Consider the following 20,751-nt stretch of genomic DNA (forward strand, 5'->3'; position numbering starts at 1 on the left):
GACAACCATAAAGCTATCCCTGGGCATGTCTTTTTCTGCTCTTTTGTTAAACTCTTGAATTAATAAGATCATGTAAAGCACTGAACACGCTCCAACCCCAAATCTCCTACTACTCGAGACCAGCAGAACACCTCTATATGTGTTCATTTCTTTCACTGTCACGACCATCCAGCAACTGTATTAGTCAGGGTTCTCCAGGGAAACAGAACCATTGTGACAGCTAGCAAATCCAAAATCTACAGGGCAGGCCAGAAGGCAGGAGACCCAGGAAAGAGGAGATGTTGCAGTTTGAGCCCAAAGGCAATCTGAAGGCAGCAGTCCCTCCTGTTTGGAGGACCTCGGTCTTTTTTCTCTTAAGACTTTCAAACTGATTAGTTGAGACCCACACATACAATATAGGGTGATCAGCTTTACTCAGTCTATTGATTTAAATATTAATCTCATCTAGAAAATACCTTCATAGAAACATCTAGAATACAGTTTCACCAAATATCTGGGTACTGTAGCCTAGCCAAGTTGACATAAAATTAACCATCACACTGACCCTCCCAAAGTAAGATGCTTGGGGTGGGGGGGTTCCTGGGTGTTTTCTAGTATATGTCTTTGTGTCATACTAGAATGACGAGTGTTATGTCTGCTTTATTTTGGGTCCTCTTTTTCTCTTCTGGCAGCAATGTTTGAAGTTACCAGAACTTTTCCAAATGTCAAAAACCCTAACAGAATCAAAACAAAACAAAACAAAATAGTAGTTACCAAAGTAAAATGTGGATTCTAGGCTCAATGAACGCTACTGCCAAGTATGAGTTGGCCATTGAATGTATACTCTTATGATGACATCATTATTTAAATATAATTCAACAGTTAAATATTACTTTAAATACAATCATGTTCTAACCTATATAGTAGGTTCCAGAGACACAATTTTAAATGTTATTTTCACAAATTCACAAACTTTTCCTAATATGATCTGCAATGTAGATTAGTGTTTGACATACAATAAATCATTTGGAAGAAAAAGCCCTTAAACTTATAATTTCACTAATTTTATTAGGCTGCAAACCTTGAAATATCAGAAACATTAATAATCAGAATCTCCAGCACCTGGACAGGTAATCACTTGGTCACTTTTTTCAGCTGTTTGCTTTACTTTGGGTACAAAATGGAAAAAGTAATGAACAAATGATCATTATCATGAGGAACTCTATGACCACGGTAGCATGATGACATGTTGCTTCTCAAGAAAATCCTCTTCCTCCTCATCTGTGCTGCTTTCAGAAAGTGTCAGCAAAGACTGAGTTTTAGTATCTCTTTCAGAAGAGCTGGAAATACATTAAAAGATCAATACACAATATACACAACCAAGTTTCAACTCTTCATTTATCTTCTGATCAATACTACATGCATTGAAGTCATTGGAGGCAGGCAGATGTGAGGAGGCTGTCTCAGACTGGGGCCATAATTTTCAATGTGCCCAATATACCAACCCTCCTTTTAATGAGAAATTCTCATCATTCTCCCTCTCCCAAGAAATAAAGCCACAGTGGAACCAAGGGGAGAAGATTTTATGGTCTCTGGTTGTGTCTTTCATTGATGATTCAGAAGGCACTTCAGAAACTTGCAGAGCCTCAGGGTCATCATTAGGAACATTCATCATTACACTGGCTGTTTAATAGAATCCCAATGAATAGACTGCCAGATAAATCACCTCTTTTGTGTACAGTAAATTAGGACTACGTGGATAGCCAGTCAAGATATGACAAAACCAAAATTAATGGCAGCAATTATTTAGTTATTTTATTTTGTTACATTTTATTGTGGAAAGGAACTGGTAGAAACTCTAGCAATAGGTGTCAGCTTTAGGGAAGGAGGTGGTGTGGAGGAACAGTTTGTAAAATTCAGATTTTTTTGTCCAAGTTATCTAGAATTTCAGCCCATGTATGCCACTAAATAATATAAAATACTTCATCCTGTGATGGATTTTTTTTGGATCCTTTTTTATGCCCAACAGAGGCTAAACCAGCAGTTACTAAACTCTTATCTGTGGACCAGGGCAGATCTGACTGAGATAAAAATTTTCACTGGTCTAAGAAGAGAAAATAAGAGCAAGGTAATGACTTTTTCATGACATTTTTAATTTTAAAGAACTGTGCTTTATTCTGTGTGTTCCCCTTATATTTTTAGTATGAAATGTCCTTTCTTTCATGAAATGATGCCGAGGATATGTGGTAAGTTTAGTTACTTTGTTTTAAAAGAGCTTTTTAGGGAAAAAAAATAGCAACTTTATATTGATCCCTCCTTTTAAAAATGTAAGTGGTGTCAGAAATCAAAAATCCAAGGACCACAGCTAAATGATTTTCTCCTTTAGAAAGACAGAGTAATGGACTCTTGATTCCCTTTCACTGCAATATTAGACTTCAAACCAGTCAAAGGAATTTACAATTCAAGAGACTTATATTTTACATTTATCTTAATCCTTCTAGAAAAATCCCTCCTCCTTTTCCAAGAAATTCCAGCATGTCAATAATAGACCAACGTGATAAACTACTTTCTGAAGCATTTATTAGTATAACCCGTGGTCTTTATAGACTGATCATCCCTAAATGTTTTTCATGGGCAGAAAGAATGAAATGATAGAGTTTAAAATATGCTATCACTAACAATCTTAATTTTAAGAAGGAATCTTCTCAGTACTCTATTCTAAAAACCTTATTCACATTGAGTAAGATTCTATTAGTGCAAAGTACTGAAATTTATTAAGTTAATTAACGCAGGTAAAGCCACTGTTTCTCAATATAAGAAGAAAGGCTGAAGGATTATAAAATTCCAAATATCTTTTCATTTTGCTGACACACATTGTGCAGCAGAGAATTAGCTCTTCACGTTAAAGTAACCACTTCATACGACTTTTACTAAATCCTGATAATAATAGGTCAACAAAGGACCCAAACATTTTACAAAGAATGGCCATATAAAGTACACACATGAGGACAATCTTTCTTTATATAGTAAAGGTAATTATTCAGGACTTGTCAAAAATTTCACTATGCCCTATCTTTACATATGGGCTGCAGGCTTAACTCACCTCCATTCCTCAACTGCACAGAGGCGTCTTGCACTGGAGGTCTTACGGAAATCTAGGGTAGTCTGACTTATGTTCAGCGAATGGTTGTTGAAGGCTGGTAACTCTTCTGAGGTTAGGCTGTAAAGCTTTTCTGAAGGATCTGAAACATTTTATTTCATGCACTGTCAACACATAAATTCAAGACACAAATGCACAGCATATGGTACTGAAAGTTTACCCAGTGTAAACTATAGGTGTTACAGGGAAGGTCAGTACAGATTGTTAATCACCTAGATTTTCTAGTACTTGTGGGGTGGGCAGAATACGAAGTAAGCTTGATCTGACCTTCTAAATCAGGGCATCGGTATCAAGTCACTTCAATCATACTGACTTTGTTTTTAGCAGATTCCCCAATTTTTTTCAGCGTTATGGAAATATAACGGACATGTAACATTGTGTGAGTTTAAGGTGTACAATATGTTGATTGCAACACTCATATACTGCAAAATCATTACCACCATAGTGTTAGCTAACACCTCCCTCATGCCATATATATTAGCTTTTTTTGTTTGTAGTGAGAACATTTAAGATCTACTTTCTTAGCAACTTTCAAGCATATAATATTATTAACTATAATCACCATGCTGTACATTACATCCCAGAAGTTATTCATCTTCTAACGGGAAGTTTAAACTCTTTGGCCAGTATTTCCCCATTTCCCCCACTCCCTTAGTTTATGGTAACCACTATTCTAGTCTCTGTCTCTATGTATTTGGCTTTTTTAGATTCCACATATAAGAGATATTATACAGTACTTGTCTTTCTCTGTATGACTTATTTCACCTAACCATATTGGTTTTTAAATATGTTATACTTAAAGTGTCAACTGTCCTGAAAATTTACAATATTGCAAAGAATATCATGGGATCCTCTTTAAAGCTAGAATATTATGCCATTCCTCAATTTGCCTGAATATTAAACACTTTATTGTTTATTTTTGTCTTTTGTCTAAGAAATAAAAGTTTTACCCCCACACAGTCTGAGGCAAAGGTTAGTTCTGGCAAAGCTACCCTTTGTTTTTCTGCTTCCTTGCTTTGTTTGGGTAGATAATAACTGTATGTGAAAGGGGAGAAGCCTTAAATCTCCTTTTACATGAAGCTGGAGTGATTTAGCTCAGGTAAGGAAAAATAGTGCAAGTTAAATAAGCAAATGGACAGCAAACCTATTTTATATAAAATACCAAAAAGTCAAGTACAGAAATAAATGTGATTACTATATTAGAAAGACCATAATGCTTTCTTTTCATCTTTGATAAAGTTGTAAGGGCCATCTAGCTTATACCTAAGGTTATACTGGGATGAGTTTTAAAACTGTTAAAAGTACTGGGTCTTATTCTTCCCTTCCCACTCCTATGAAAGTGTCAAGCAAATAGCCTCCTGATCAGAAGGATCACACACCAAACTACGGGTATAATACACTTCACTGAGAGAATTATTTTAGTATTATTATACTTCTTGGTAGATAGCACTTACTTGAAATTTTTGAGAAAGCAGAGATTCCCCTGCTGGAAGAAACTTCACCTATTCCTGCTGCAAGATAGACCTCAATACATTTACAACTGGAAATATCCTTAAAATTATTTAGGCCAGTGACTTTCAAATTATGATACATGGTGAAGTTCAGAAGCCTTGGGGATAAGGCTCATGTTCCCACCACCCCAAAGCAACCAAGACAGCTTTCACTGGGTCTCATTTAAATGTGGGGCTCTGTATAAGACTAATTTTGAGAAAAACAAAAGATTCCTCAGCTAGAATTTTTTGTCGTATCCCCAGCTGTTTGGAGATTAGGAAATTGTGGGTGCCCAAGGGATTGGTAACTTGGAAGTCACACAACCAGAGTAGAAAAACTGGAACTAGCCCTAAGCTCTTCTAGCTCACCAATATCACCAATCACTATGTTCCAGAGTCTAATTCTTTAGCCAAGGCTTTTATTTTCTCTCCTCTTTTTCCACAAGGAAAAAAAGACAGGTATGCAAGACACCTTTACTTGCCCCAATGATAGGGAGTGTTAGCGGTGAGAAAGCAATCAATTCAGGATTTGGAATTGGTAACACTACAGTACTGAAACCTAATAGTGACTCTTGGGTCTAAAGAACACCGGCAGGAGAGGTATTCAACCTCTGTTAGGCAATTGAGTCCCGACTGAATGAGCACAGAGCTAATTCAGATGGTGCAAACAGAATGGGCCTATTTTTGTATAATTGTACATTCTCAAAATTATTTTTTCGAATACCTGGTGAAGTTAATAGGGGCAAAGGTGACATCACTTGGTTTTCAAGGCAGAAGAAAATAAAACTGCTTATGAAAACCCTATTGTGGGTTAGTGTTAAACCTAAAAGATTAATTGTACAAAAACCTAAGTTTTTCTAATATAAGACCAGGGAAGACTGGATTGACATTTATATTGGAAATTCAGCTGTTATAAATTTACTTTATACCCATCAAGAAAGTGGACTTTTAAGGAATGGATTGAAGTTAAACCTTTCTATCCCTGGAGTAATAGTGTATGTTCTCTGATCATTGAAGAATCTCTTAAATGTAATAATCAAGAATGGCAAAGGGGGGAAATTGACTAAATAGGGACTTTTAAGGTATATTTCTGAAACTCAAGTCACTTAAAACATATACATAAAACTTTATTCTACAAGGAAATGAACATTTAGATGGGTAAAAGAAATGAAGGAAAGAAGAAAGGTAGAACCAAAGAGACGGGTTCAAACTTCAAAGAATGGACACAAAGCAGATAGGCTACTTTCCTATAAGGAACCCAAACCACCACCACCACCACCACCATCTAAAGAACTATCTAGCAGAGCTACAAAGGACATCCCTGTGTTTAGGAGGGTGTGACAACCAGAACACTTGCCCTGTAACCTGTGAGCCCCGCCCCCAACACTTCATACTTTTGTTTTCCTCTCCCTCCATCTCTTCCCTTCTGCCGTTGTGTCTTGCCTTGTTTATCCCTCCATTCCTTCTTCCCTTTACCTTCACTCTGCCCACAACCCTCTGCTTTTTAAGTGGTCACAATACTGATTAGAAGTAAGGATTTCACATTATTTAAGTGGCACTGTGGTAGGGTGGTAAGACAAAGGACTGTGGGGCAGGCTTGCATGGGTTTGTGCCTGGGCTTTTCAGAGCTCCCAGGGAAGACCCCAGGCAGTTACTACGTCACCTAGAGCCTCAGTTGCTAAATCCACAAAGGGGAGATCAAAAATCGTATCCGTTCATTTACCTCACAGAGTAGTTAGTTTTAAAGATCAAATGGAGCAACATTACATATAAAAACAAGTAGTGATTATTATTATTCATTGAATGGCTTCATATTCTTATAGCAGAATTCTTAAAAATAGGTTGATTTGCACTTATATGTGACACTCATTTTTTTTTTCTGAAATTGAAAGGTGACCTAAAGCAAAAAGATTGCCATTCCAGCCCATCTTAACCTGACTGTCTTTATAAGGGTTACTTACTTAATTTGCTAACTATATATCCTGATTAGCCCTTTTAGAGTTTAATATCTTACTTGATGGTCAACCTTTGAACAGAGGCCCCAGTTACTCACTGCCTTACTATTTTTATTTCACCAACAGTATAGCTACATCTGCTAGTATCAGGTAGATTTTTATTCTTTCTTGTTTAAGGAAAAGTACTTTCCTCTCTTTAATTACTTGGCTCAGTTAACTACCTGTGGACTTGTACAAACATAGGATTGCCACAGGAATTTAAGTCTTAAACCGTAAGTCAGAATGAGTTTGAACAAATGGATCATTTTTAACTAATGAAAATGTGAATGCTTTAATGTGCATTATTATTGATATTTTCTCATAATGCATATCTTCTGATATTTCCCCAATTTCTTCAGGTTATAACAATATTCAAAAGTTGACAAAGTGACTAGTTAAGTAAGTTATATTGCCATATTGAGCCCATTAAGGAAGTGACTGTAGCATCATTTACAGAGATATTTGTGGAGGAAATAATTATATGGCATGAACTAACTATACTCTCAAAGTGGCCCACAAGAAAACATGGCTTTAGAATGGAAACAGCTTTTAGATGTTTTTGACTAAAAATTAGACTTACCAAGAGAACCTTACCTGACTGTATGTGGAAAGTACCACTCACTGGTTCCTTACATAATTTAACAGATTTTTTCAGGACTTACTAAGTGCTAGGCAACTAACTCTTGAGAGAGAGAGAGAGTGTGTGTGTGTGTGTGTGTGGAGAGAGAGAGAGAGAGAAAAAGAAATTTTCATAAATATAATATTTAATATAAAATTTAATTCAATCACTGAATAATTTTATGATTGGGCTGATTATTACCCATCTTTCATACACAGAAACTGATGCAAAATCAGATTAAGAAAGTAATTTGCCTAAAGTCATGAAGCTAGTAAGGAGTGGTTTCAAATTTCAAAACCAGGCCCCTGGCCCCAGAGCCTGGGCTTGCAACTACCCTCTTTTGCTGCCCCCTATCTCCTGATTCAGCAGACAGTTGTGTCTGCAAACTGCAACACATCCCCCCGCCTAATCTGCTAGCCTGCCCTGCCTGCCTGCCTCTGAAAAGGCTCTAATATCAGCCACAGCAATCTGAATGAATGGGGAAAACACTTCACTTAACGTTGTTATTTTCTGTCTTTTCTTCTCCCAGCTCCTCAGCACAGTCGTTTTCCACAGAACTTAGAGGAAGTGGATATACCCTAAAGCTGACAGAAAACGAGTCAGGTTTGCTGCTCTCAAAAATTTGGCTTTCACAGGGATGTGAACACATTTACATTTGTATAAGAGTCAAATTGTGTAGCTGTGCTTCTGTGGAACCAAACCTCATGCGGAGTTTTTCCAGGCTCCACCACGAGTAGTGAAATGTGGGTGGAATTTTTCTGCCCATTGATGCTAAACGGAATACAGAAGTCTTGTACAGAAACAGTGAGTTTTCTGGAATAGTGGCTGATTACGCCACAGCATCTGTCACCTCACTGACTGTTGGGTTGATTCAGCTGATGGGCCACCCTTGTCCTTCCTCAGCTCCAGGTGAATGTCTCTAAAGCTGTGCACTCATCCTGAGCCAATCTTCTCAAATAGAAAGAGCTGTTCATGGGTCAAGTGTGTATAAGTGATTCTGTTCTGCTCCTGGACCATCAGAAAAGCCCTGGCAGTTCATAGACCACACAGTGTGTGCTTGCTTTCATATACGAAAAGTTATGCATTCTGGTGAAAATAGTGCTGCCAGCATATGAGAAAATGAGTGGCCCAGAGAAAAAGTGAAGTATGTAAGAACAAAAGTGATAAAGGAAATAGGAAAGCTAAGTGGTTAGAAATAACCACAAGAGGCTATTGCTTGTTAAATGCTGTGTTTCATTTGCAAATAATGGAATTTACCAATTTACCAAAATAAGAAACCCTTCATTTTCTGATTAAAAACTGTATGGTTATCCTTTTTAGATCCAGTTCAGACCTATCATACTTCCTTTTAGAATTGATCTTTAATGTGAGAATTACCTCCAAGGAGATTTACATTTGATTTTTAGTATTTTAGAGTAAGGCAAATGGACGATAGGTACAGATGGATCATAGACTCTCATCCCCCAACCCATAATGAAATGAATAGAAAAAGCAGAAAAAAAAAAAAAAATCAAATCACAAAAGGAGTCAAACAAAGAAAGGGATACAAGTCCACATAATAAACCTGGAAAAGGGGCAACCAAAGAAATAAACAGAAGACTCATTGAGGTATAGCTGGGTGTTACCGCTGTCCACCCACTTTCCTCCCCACCCAGTACACACACCAAACTGGTATCAGGAAAAGGAGAGTCATCTAAAGTACAGGTCTCACCAATACCACACCAATTTGGAGATAACTGGTGAAGGGGAAGTAAGAAGAAATTATTTGAAATACTTTTAAAGCCCCTAAGTACCCACTGTAAGATCTTAGCAGAGGCAAGCAAATTAAAACCTGCAGGTGTTCCCATAGGGACAGAACACACCTGAAAACAGGTGCAATGAAGTTTAATATAATCAAGAAGAAGACTAGAGAGCCCAGGTCCTCCAACAAATTAGGATAAACTCCCCATTCCTTCATCTATCCTCCCATGATTCTGAGCTGGCAAGATACAGAAAACAATGCAATAACTAACCCACACATAGTAGCTCCAAAGAGAAGACTGACACATCTCAGGTGGACAGCATGTTAGGGAAAATGTAGTCTCACTGCATCAGAAAAGACAGAGCATATGAGCAAAGCTGCCCACAGTAAGTATGAACAAGGAAGATACAAAGAAATGACAGCAACTAGCTATGCAGACAAACAAACTAGAATCTAAGAATTCATAGCATGCAAAGAATGATTAAATAAAAGATCAATCTAGTAGAAAACAAATCAAGACCATAAGAAAGGACTCCCCATTAGTCCTTTAGCTACAGAAGAAGTAACGAAAATGACATTTTAAAAAAGTGCAACACTGTGAGGAGCCAGTCCAACACAGTGGTAGAGAAGACTCTGAACTCACCTCCTTCCATGGCCACACTGAATCTACACCTACATACAGAGCAATTCCTCCTGAAGAAGAACTCAAGACTGAATGACTGGCCCTTGCACAATAAGAGAGAGAGGGACCACACAGGGAAGGGTAAGAGATGGAGACACAGTAATGAAGGGAATCCCATCCCTAGTGTGGCAACCTGAAGTGGAGAGGCATATATCACCGAGGGGCCCATGTGCAGAATCCCTCACCCCGGGACACAAAGAAAAAATAGTGATTTAAAGGGAAATTGAATGATAAGTGAAAGAAATCCACTAACCATAAGGTATCTGCCAAATGGCGGGAAACTACTGGAAATCACTCCAGGGTTGGAAGCCCTGGTAAGTGCCATTTTTTATGTTCCCCCTCCACCCTGGTAGCACAGACAAAAGCAGGATCCAGGTACTATAGTTGGCCTGCTAGGGCTAACCTGACAAGCCCCAGGCCCCTAGCTTAGAATAGCTCCAGTCATTTCCCTAAGACAACCCCAGCATGTTGCACCCTGGGCCAATCCCACTCATGGGTATAGAAGGAATACACCTCAACATAAAAAAGACCATACATGGCAAATGCAAAGCTAACATTATACTCAACCATGAAAAGCTGAAAGCTTTTCCTCTAAGATCAGGAATAAAACAAGGATGCTCACTTCCACCACTTTTATTGGACTTCCATGTTTTATTCAACATATTCAACACTAGAAGTCCTAGCCACAGCAATTAGGATAGAAAAAAAAAAAAAAAAAGGCACCCAAATTGGAAAGGAAGAAGTAAAATGGTCACTATTTACAATTGGCATGGCACTGTATACAGAAAAACCAAGACTCCACCAAAAAGCTATAAGAATAAACAAATTCAGTAAAGTCACAGGATACAAAATTAACATACAGAAATCAGTCACATTTCTATACACTGGTAATAAGGTATTAAAATGAGAAAATAATCCCATTTATAATTGCATTAAAAAGGATAAAATACCTAGAAGTAAATTTAAGGAGGTAAAGACCTGTACTCTGAAAACTATAAGACACTGATGTAAGAAATGGAAACAACATAAATAATAAAAAAGATACACAAAGATACAAATGTAGGGATCCGAAGGGGTACATGCACCCCAATATTTATAGCAGCAATGTCCACAATAGCCAAACTGTGGAAAGAGCCAAGATGTCCATCGACAGATGAATAGATAAAGAAGATATGGCATATAAACACAATGGAATATTATGCAGCCATCAAAAGGAATGGGATCTTGCCATTTGCAACGACGTGGATGGAACTGGAGGATGTTATGCTGAGTGAAATAAGTCAATCAGAGAAAGACATGTATCATATGACCTCACTGATATGAGGAATTCTTAATCTCAGGAAACAAACTGAGGGTTGCTGGAGTGGTGGGGGGTGGGAGGGAGGTGGTGGCTGGGTGATAGACATTGGGGAAGGTATGTGCTATGGTGAATGCTGTGAATTGTGCAATACTGTTGAATCACAGATCTGTACCTCTGAAACAAATAATGCAATATATGTTAAGAAAAAAAAAAAGAAGATAGCAGGAGGGGAAGAATGAAGGGGGGGAAATCGGAGGAGAAGACGAACCACGAGAGACGATGGACTCTGAAAAACAAACTGAGGGTTCTAGAGGGGAGGGGGGTGGGGGGATGGGTTAGCCTGGTGATGGGTATTAAAGAGGGCACGTTCTGCATGGAGCACTGGGTATTATGCACAAACAATGAATCATGGAACACTACATCAAAAACTAATGATGTAATGTATGGTGATTAACATAATAAAAAATTTAAAGAGAAAAAAATAAATAAAATCTTAAAAAAGATAGAATAAATATTAGGACCACTGATATTTAAATAAATAAAATAATGAAGTGCCTATACTGAAAACTCTCTATTCAAAGATTATTTTAAATCTGTTTGATAATCACTACATTAAAGAAACCTCATATTCAAAAAAAAAAAAAAGATACAATGTGCTCCTGGATTGGAAGAATAAATATTATTAAAATGTCCATTCTACCCAAAGCAATCCAATGATTCAATGCAAATTCCATCAAAATATCAATGGCATATTTTACAAATCTAGACCAAAGAATCTTAAAATTTGTATAGAGCCATTAAAGATCCCAGTCTCTTCAATAAATGGTGTTGAGAAAACTGACAGCTACATACAGAAGAATGAAACTGTACCACTATTTTATACTATATATAAAAATAAATTCAAAATGGATTAAAGACTTGAAATGTAACACCTAAAACCAGAAAACTCCTAGAAGAAACCATAGGCAGTGAACTCTACAGCATTGGTCTTAGCAATATATATTATTAAATATTCTTGGACCAGTATTCTCAGGCAAGGGTAGCAAAATCTAAAATAAACAAATGGGATTACAGCAAACTAAAAAGCAAAGGAAACCATCAACAAAATGGAAAGGTAACCTGAATGGGAGAAGAATATTTGCAAATCATACAGCCAATAATGGGTTCATATTCAAAATACAAAAAGAACTTATATAACTCAATATCAAAAAACAAACAAACAATGTAATCAAAAACTGGGCAGAGGACCTAAACAGACATTTTTCCAAAGAAGACATACAGATGGCCAATAGGCATATAAAAAAATGCTCTATATCATAATCACCTCGCACCTGTCAGATCGGCTATTATCAATAAGACAAAAAAAAAAAATAACTAGTGTTAGTGAGGATGTGAAAAAAAGGGAACCTTGTACACTGTTGGTGGGAATGTAAATTGGTACAACTACCATGGAAAACAATATATAAGTTACCCAAAAAGTTAAAAATAGAACTACCATACAATCCAGTGATTTTATTTCTAGATTACCTGAAGAAAATGAAAACACCAGTTCAAAGAGATATCTGCACCCCTATGTTCATTGCAGCATTATTTAAAATAGCCAGGATATAGAAGCAACCTGAATGTCCATCAATATATGAATGGATAAAGATGTGAGATACACACAGACACACATAGACACACTCACACACACACACACACACACACACCAGAATATTACTCAGACACAAAAAGAGAATGAAATCTTGCCATTTGTAACAACATGGATGGTCCTAGAGGGTATTATGCTGAGTGAAATAAGTCAGACTGAGAAAAACAAATACCATTTGATTTCACTTATATGTGGAATCTAAGAAAACAAAACAAAACAATTAAACACATAAAACAAAACAGAACAGTTTCATAGATCTAGGAAACAAACTCTTGGTTACCAGAGTGGTAAGGAGTAGGAGGTGAGCAAAACAGGTAAAGGGGATTAAGAGGTACAAACTTCCAGTTATAAAATAAATAAGTCACGGAAATGTAATATACTGCACAAGGGATATAGTCAGTAATACTGTATTAACTGTGTGTGGTGACAGATGGTAAGTAGACTTACCAGGGGAATTACTTCATAATGTATAAACATATTCATCACTCTTATGTACCCTGAAACTAATAGGATATTGTATGTCAATTATACTTCAATAAAAAAATTAATTAATTAAAAAGAGTAAAACTAATCTCAAAGATCAAACAATAGCATGTCAGACATCAAAAAGAAAAAAAAATCCAATGGTCCTGGATTGGATTCTGTACCAGAAAAAAAACAAGAATAATGAACACCATTGAGACAAATTTTAAAAATTAGGTATGTACTGTGGATTAGGGAATCACATTGTATCAATATTAAATTTCCTGATTTTGATTATTATGATTCTTGTTCCTGGGTAATACACATTGAAGTATTTTTTTGATCAAGGGTCATAATCTTTATAACTTTCTCTCAAATGGTTCACAAGAAAGGACAGTGTGTGTGTGTGTGTGTGTGTGTGTGTGTGTGTGTGTATGTACATATCTAAGCAGGGCAAAAGACAGATTAAATAGTGAATTGGATAAAGAGTATACAGGAGTTTGTATTTTCTTGCATTCTTGCAAATTTTCTATAAATTTGAAATTTATCAAAGTAAAAATTTACCAAAAAAAATCAAAACAAAACCTTTAGAGAGCTAATTTATTAAGTCAAATCCATTATTTATTAAATCAATCAATAAAGAATATTCTATAACTATAGCTGAAAATTAAATTTCCAACATAGAACACAAGCTTAAGATAAAGTAGTAAATGCAAAGGAAAATAAAAACTGGTTAAAATAGTTGAAGAAAATATAAGTAAATACATTGTACAAAGAAGATCCAACATAGATAAAATAGGTTTGTCAGCAAGAGAAAGCCAAATGGAACAGAAAAGCAATTCAAACATACAACAGCAGAAAATTTCTCTGAAAATAAGGAGCAATTTATTCTACAGAAAGAAAGAGAGCCCTGTGCTTTAAGAAATCCTCAATTATTGATATTGAAACACATTCCTGGTCCAGTTATTGAATTTCAAAGATTAAGAAAAAAATTCTTCAAACATCTAGTCAGGAAAGAACCCTGTCACATGCAAGAGAGAGAGTGAAGTAAAAAACCAAGGTGACCTCAGACTACTTCATAGCAGAATTCAGACCCAGAAAGCAAAGAATCAGTATGTACAAGGTTTACAAGTAAAATGACCCAAGGAACTTACCCTCAGCTGATTTGCCATTGAATATAAAGGAAGCATGCATTCTCAAACATGAGAGAACTCGAGCAGTAGAGCTACCATGAGCCCTACCTGGGGGCAAAACTATTCGACAATTAAATTTAACCAAACAGAAGTTAAAAGGATAACTTGATGCTAAACTAACTAGCATCGAAAATCATGGACAGAAGACAGTGGAGAAATGTCTGCTAAGTCTAGAGGAAAAAAAATTGTGATCCACTAAATTAATCTAGCTAACTTGCCAATTGACCATAAAGATGAAACAGGCATTCTCAAGAATTCCACAATCAAATCGTCTAGAGATGAATCAAAATAAAAGGCTCAAAAATGGAAAGTCATAATAAAAATGCCAGTACTGATCATTTAATCTAATATGAATTTTCACGTAGAAAAAGAAAATAAAAGGAAACCTTAAAAAATGAAAAATAATAATAAAATAGCAATATGTTCAATTATGTAAATATAATTTATATATAAATATATGTATATTTACATATATATAATTTTTTTATAAATCACATGTGGTTAAAAAAAAAAAAGAACCAGGGGCGCCTGGGTGGCCCAGTCAGTTGAGATTCCTACTCTTGGTTTCTGCTCAGGTCCTTATCTCAGGGTCATGGGATCAAGCCCTGCCTCGGGCTTATCAGCTTAACAGGAGTCTGCTGAAGTTTCTCTTTCCCTCTGCCCCTCCCCTGTGTGCTCTCGCGCACACTCTCTCTCTCTCTCTCAAATTAATGGATAAATCTTTAAAAAAAAAAAGAACAAATGAGTCCTTTAATTTTAGGGATTTAATCGTTATTGTCTAAAACTAAGTCATATATAGTTACAAATGGCCTTCATAACTTAATGTTTCTTTTTTCCTTTTTCCTTAATTTTTAAAAGGATATTTATAAAAAATTACAGGATAGACCATATAAAATTACCAATATCCCACTGTTTCTTGTGTACAAAATGGCAGTTTCATATATTTCAACTTAATATTTTTGTGATGAAAAAATACTTCTCTGAAATGTACAATTTCCTTTGGTTTCATTTCAATTTTTCTTTTGTTAAACTGGGTAAATACATAATTATTTAAAAATATGTAGAGCATAAATATATTTTTATAAAATTTTTACTGTCATTCCTTCAATTTTTCATCCTTCTAACTACGTATTTTTATATGTATACTCATGATGCTCATCAAATAGCATGGTTGTTTTCAGAGGAATAAGATTTTGTGGGGATTTTGGCTTCCTTCTTAGTATTTTTTTTTTTTTTGTATTTCTTTCAAGGATATGGTTATCATTTGCTTGACTGCAACCACTGAGGTTTAGGAAAGAGAATGCACAAGTATAATTTCTCCTTAAACAGGTCTGCCAACCAGCATTGACATCAACTGGGTACTTGTCAGATGTGCAGAATCCTGGGCCCCACCCCAGAATCTGCATTGTAACAAGATCCCCCAAGGCATTTGTATACACACTGAAATTGCACAAATACTGCTTTAAAAGATCTAACAGCTCAATTCTCCAACAGGGGTGTTGGGTGGTGGCTTTCATAAAGCTACAGAGATCAGCCACTCAGAGGGGTTGTAGAAAGGAGAAAAAAATTATTTTGCTGTCCACATGAAGTTCCTTATGCTATATTTTAACTGTGTATTACGTAGGCGAAGGGAGACATCTCTGGTGTGGGCATCCACACGTTTTATAACATTCTCAGGGTGACATCAGGGACATCCAAGGAAACAAATACAAAGGTTGGTGGTTAAATAAGGGAAACGGAAAGCTTGTTTTCTTGGAACATGATTATGAAGAATCAAGCAGAAGGCAGAGTTACATTGTCTATAGTGAAAAAAATAGCATTACCTGCAAAATTTCTCAGCACATTTAATTCTTTTTCCAAACTTTCTAAGGTTTGCTGATCAGCAGTGCCATCTAGGAAAGGCTCAGTGTGGTCAGTAATATCAATATATTCAATTTCTGAAATTTCAGAAGCAGCTCTAGATAATGGTCGAGCAGCCGCACTTCTTGATCGAGGATGGGAGGAGACAAGGCAGCTGGAGCTTTTTTTAACAGAGTTGGAAAGGGGTAAATTTGCTGTTGAAGGTCTCTGTGATATCTGGCCTAAAACAAAAGATAAAAAATTTTTATATCAACCTTTTCAAAAATTCTGAATGAATGCTTAAAGATATAAAATACCAGCCCCCTAAATCTAGAGCAGTTAAGGTCATGCAACAGAGTTTAAGAGAAAGTGGATTTTAAATTATCATGCATTCTGGTTTACCACAATGTTTTAATCCCAAGTTACTTCCCTTATGTCATAAAGAACACTTCTGGGTTATTTTTCCCTTTTTTTTCCTACATTCAGAAAAAGACAAGCTAATTTTAAATTAACTAAAGCAAGACATCTGTAAACCAAGTTAATTCCAGAACAATTCAGTGTCTAATCTTTTTTTTCCCCAATGTCTAATCTTATAACCTATTCCATAAACATCCCAAACTGTGTCGTGTTTCTTAAATTCTAGGATGATACCACACTGTGCCTTGTAAGAGTAAAAACACATAAAATAGACATGGTACCACTTCCTAGTGAATTTTATTTGATGGTGTGTAACATTCTTCTATTAAGACAAATATGGAGACAAAATACTAGTATATGTAAAATCTTCTAGAAAAACACAGGCTTTAAAGATATTGAGATCATATTTCTAATTTTCCTAAATATGAGTTCACTTTCTGCTGCTTTAGAGGGCACTTTAGTGGAAAAGTTCCAGAAACACAGCTCTAACTCAGGTTATTACTTTGTTCCACTAAGTCACTTTGGCAGGCAACTTTGTCTTCACCTATTTCAAAGGTTGGTTTAGTTGGTTTATTCAACATGTGTGTTTCTTTCATAGTAGGAAAAAAACTCTTCAAATCCTACACTAACACAAAATAACTATTTATCTCTCTCTCTCTCTCTCTACATATATCTATCTTATGGTACTGCTCACAAGATTCTTTAATGAAGGCCAAGGAAATATTCAAAGTACAAATTTAGATTCATAGTGTAGGTATATTTTTATATGTACTAAATCACGGTCCTGATTTAGATTAATATATTTATATTAAATATAAATAATTTATAAGATAACCTTGTAGTCCCTTAACACAAATTGGCTTTGTGTAAAATACTGGATTATTTAAAGAAGTGCTATTGTCAATATCATGAAAGTCATGATTTGAATGAACATATTCCATTATAGCATTATGCCCACTCAACTCAAAGGAAAATGTAAGATTCAAAAGAGTAACTAGAAGTAGTTGTCATGTATTAAACATTTAAAAACTACTGAGTTTGTCTTTTTTTTTAACTTAAAAATCTACTTTGAATGTAGCTAGTACCCTAAGAAGCATCTTTAATGCAGTATGTAATTATTTAAGCAATTAAAACTGACTAAGGTAAGTCCCAAAGGGCACCAATTTTAATGAATATTTCAGAAATCAATTTTGAAAACATTTTTTGTTGGAATGAAATTATGAATAAATTAAAATAAGATTCTGACCTTTTTGTCTATGTGCACGGAGACAATTATGAAGAAAAATCACTGACAAAAATGCATCTATGTTTGAAGACATATAAATGTAAATATCCCTATGGATTACTTTAATGGCTAGAATTTGGAAATAATTTCCCCTTTTACCTCTAATACACAAGAGTACATCATATATAAAATACACAAATACATAAAAATACATGATACACAAAAAAGCAACCTTGCCATTCCTACATAATAAAGCAGTAGTAGGAACAGCCATCGTGGAAGCATGTGAGTATAACAATAATTCAACGTATGAATTGAAACTTCTGCATCTGTGGGAGAAAATGAGACCCTTCCATTTGTACTGTGCTCTGTCCCAGTCAAGTAAAATTCAGAGGAATGCAGAACTCTGATTAAAATAAAGCAAGTGGAAGACGTTATGAGGACAAACTGGACTTCTGCCAACACAGACAAATATGAGTTGAGAAAAATTTAGCATAACATAGATGCCCTTCAGAAGATTCAGAAGAGCACAAACACTTGCCGAACTCTTGTGACATCTGGTTGCCACAGTATTAGAGGTTAATTGATCCCAACTGAGAAAAAAGGACCCTGGGGGTGGGGCAGACTTATGCTTAGCATGCAGCAAACAGACCATCTTTTTCATGGAAAATATGTTTAAAGGGTAATTTAAAGTCCCCAAAACATAGAAAGAGACAGAAGAAGCTTCAATCCGGTCCTTGATTTTATTTATTTATTTTGTTTATTTAGGTGAGTATATCATTCTCTCTACAAGCTTATTAATGTAGAAGCTTACTGATGTTACTGCTGGGGTTAAGATTTGAAACACTATTAAGACTGACACTAATGAAAAATGCCATAATTGAAGGGAACATTCCATAATTTTTTTAGAAGTCCCATTTGTAGATTATAAACAGAAGAAATTCCTTTTGGAGTAACTCGTGCCATTTGGCAGTGTAATCTTAGGAAATTACAGATTACCACTGACCGCAGTTATACTCTAAAAATAATGAAAGAAATTGTTCTTGGTATTAGCTAAAGTATATGCTCTATGACTACTAATGAGACCATGTCATATATTGGTAAGATAAAAGAGAAGGGCGCTCTGCACTATATTAATGGGCATAAGAATGCTGACAAGGATATGAAAGTATGAACCACTCACTGGATGGTATTTAGTACAATAACTCTTATTGCTAGTCTAAATAAAAACATTAGAATTGGATGAAACATCAGCAGAGCAACATGCTTTTTGCAGTGTTTTAGTAACAAATAACATCTGATCAAAGGAGCCACTATTGTATTCCTGAATAAAAGTTGAAAAACATCACTGCCTTTTGATATTCTTGTTCTACTGTGTAAATTACTAAGCATTTATACATAAAACATAAAAATGTATTTTCTAAGAGTTCTTAACACATATATGGACGTTTTATTTAGCAGTGTGGGTTAGTAGAAAGAAGGCTAAAGTGGGAAGCACTTGCCCAGTCTCACTGAATTAGAAATTACCTTGTGACCTGAGACATGCAAATTTGTATTTCACCCGCAAAAGTTAGGAGGAATTTAGGGGTTGGACAGAATGATGTCTTAAATCCCCTCCAACTCTGAGAGCCTATGAATTAATACCCAATCCAATTAAATTACAAAATCATTTATCAAATCCTAAAATTGCCAGGCACTCTGTCAGGATCAGGGTACTCAGAAGTAAACGAGACATTGCCTCTACCCTCAAGTTGTACTCCACACTAACACACAGTCCTGCTCTCCTGCTTCACTCCTTCAGACACGCTTGCTAAGTGCTGACAATATGCCAGGCTGTGTTCCATCACTAAGGACGCAACCAAGAAAAGGACAGACTAGGTCCTTGCTTTCTTTCCAACCAAGCGTAGGATGAGCAGAAAATAAACAAGTAAGATAATTTCATATAGTAATAGGTTCTAGGAGAAGGACAAAAGAAGGTAAATGTGTTTGGGGGGGTCTCAGGAGGCTAGCATCAGGGGCACTTGGGTGGCTCAGGCATTAAGCGTCTGCCTTCAGCTCAGGTCATGATCCCAGGGTCCTGGGATCAAGCCCCGCAGTCGGGCTCCCTGCTCGGCAGGAAGCCTGCTTCTCCCCCTCCCACTCCCCCTGCTTGTGTTCCCTCTCTCGCTGTGTCTCTCTGTCAAATAAATAAAATCTTAAAAAAAAAAAAAAAAAGAGAGGTTAGCATCAGGTAGGGTGGTTTCAGAAGGTCTCTCTAAGGAGGCATCATCTGGCTGAGATGGAAAAATGGGAAAGAATCGATCATATGAAAAAGGGTGTGAAGCGGGACAAAGAGGCTACAGACCATCCCAGGTTAGATGGAAGAGCAAATTTTAAAGCTAACAAGCGAGAGCGTGGTCTGTGTGAGGACAAAAAGAAGCCAGCCTACCTGTACTGTGGGAGAGGGTGCGGTTGGCAGTGGGGCAGGGCCAACTCAGTAGTACTGCTCTGTGATGTCTGGTAAGAAATGTTGGGGTTTTTTTCTGTCTTCTATAAGAAGCTATAAAATGCTTTTAAGCAGGAGATTGACAAGATGCAATTTATGCTTTAAGTTTACAGAAAATGTGATGAGCTCCCTATAAACTATAAACAATTTTATGACTATAAACAATTCACTCACTGACTATAAACAATAGAATTTGATGGAAATTACTTTTTGAAACTTGTTTTCAGGAAAGGCAAAAAGTGAAACAGAGACAAATGAGAGATGATGGACAACTGGCTTGGGCTCATCTTAGGCAATGAAGGTAGAAGTGGTCAGATTTGGGATCAGTATTAATGCTGAAATCAGCAGGCTCTAGGGATGACCAGGCTGTGGTGGGTAAGAGAGAGACAAGATGGCTCCTGAATTGGAGACTTACTGACGTTTATATGGTCATGCAGACAGACACGGGAAGATGCGGTGGGCAAGCAGGAGGTTTTGGCAGGGCTTGGGGAGGATCAATGGGCTTGCTGCTAAA

At 36.3% G+C, this 20,751-nt stretch overlaps 1 protein-coding gene across 11 annotated transcripts in view; it reads right to left on the reverse strand.

The window, feature by feature from the left end:
* Positions 1 to 1,040: 1,040 nt before the first annotated feature.
* Positions 1,041 to 20,751, reverse strand: part of ZBBX (zinc finger B-box domain containing) — a 119,313-nt gene continuing 99,602 nt past the window's right edge. For all 11 annotated transcript variants that reach the window (XM_027585049.2, XM_027585048.2, XM_027585051.2 and 8 more), the window contains 3 exons: positions 16,095 to 16,352; positions 3,083 to 3,221; positions 1,041 to 1,319 (listed from right to left, as the gene is read on the reverse strand). In XM_027585049.2, coding sequence (XP_027440850.2) covers positions 1,202 to 1,319; positions 3,083 to 3,221; positions 16,095 to 16,352 — 515 coding nt within the window. In that variant the 3' untranslated portion in view covers positions 1,041 to 1,201. The remainder of the gene's footprint in view (positions 1,320 to 3,082; positions 3,222 to 16,094; positions 16,353 to 20,751) is intronic.

This window comes from Zalophus californianus, chromosome 1, assembly GCF_009762305.2.
Source record: "Zalophus californianus isolate mZalCal1 chromosome 1, mZalCal1.pri.v2, whole genome shotgun sequence".
NCBI lineage: Eukaryota > Metazoa > Chordata > Mammalia > Carnivora > Otariidae > Zalophus > Zalophus californianus.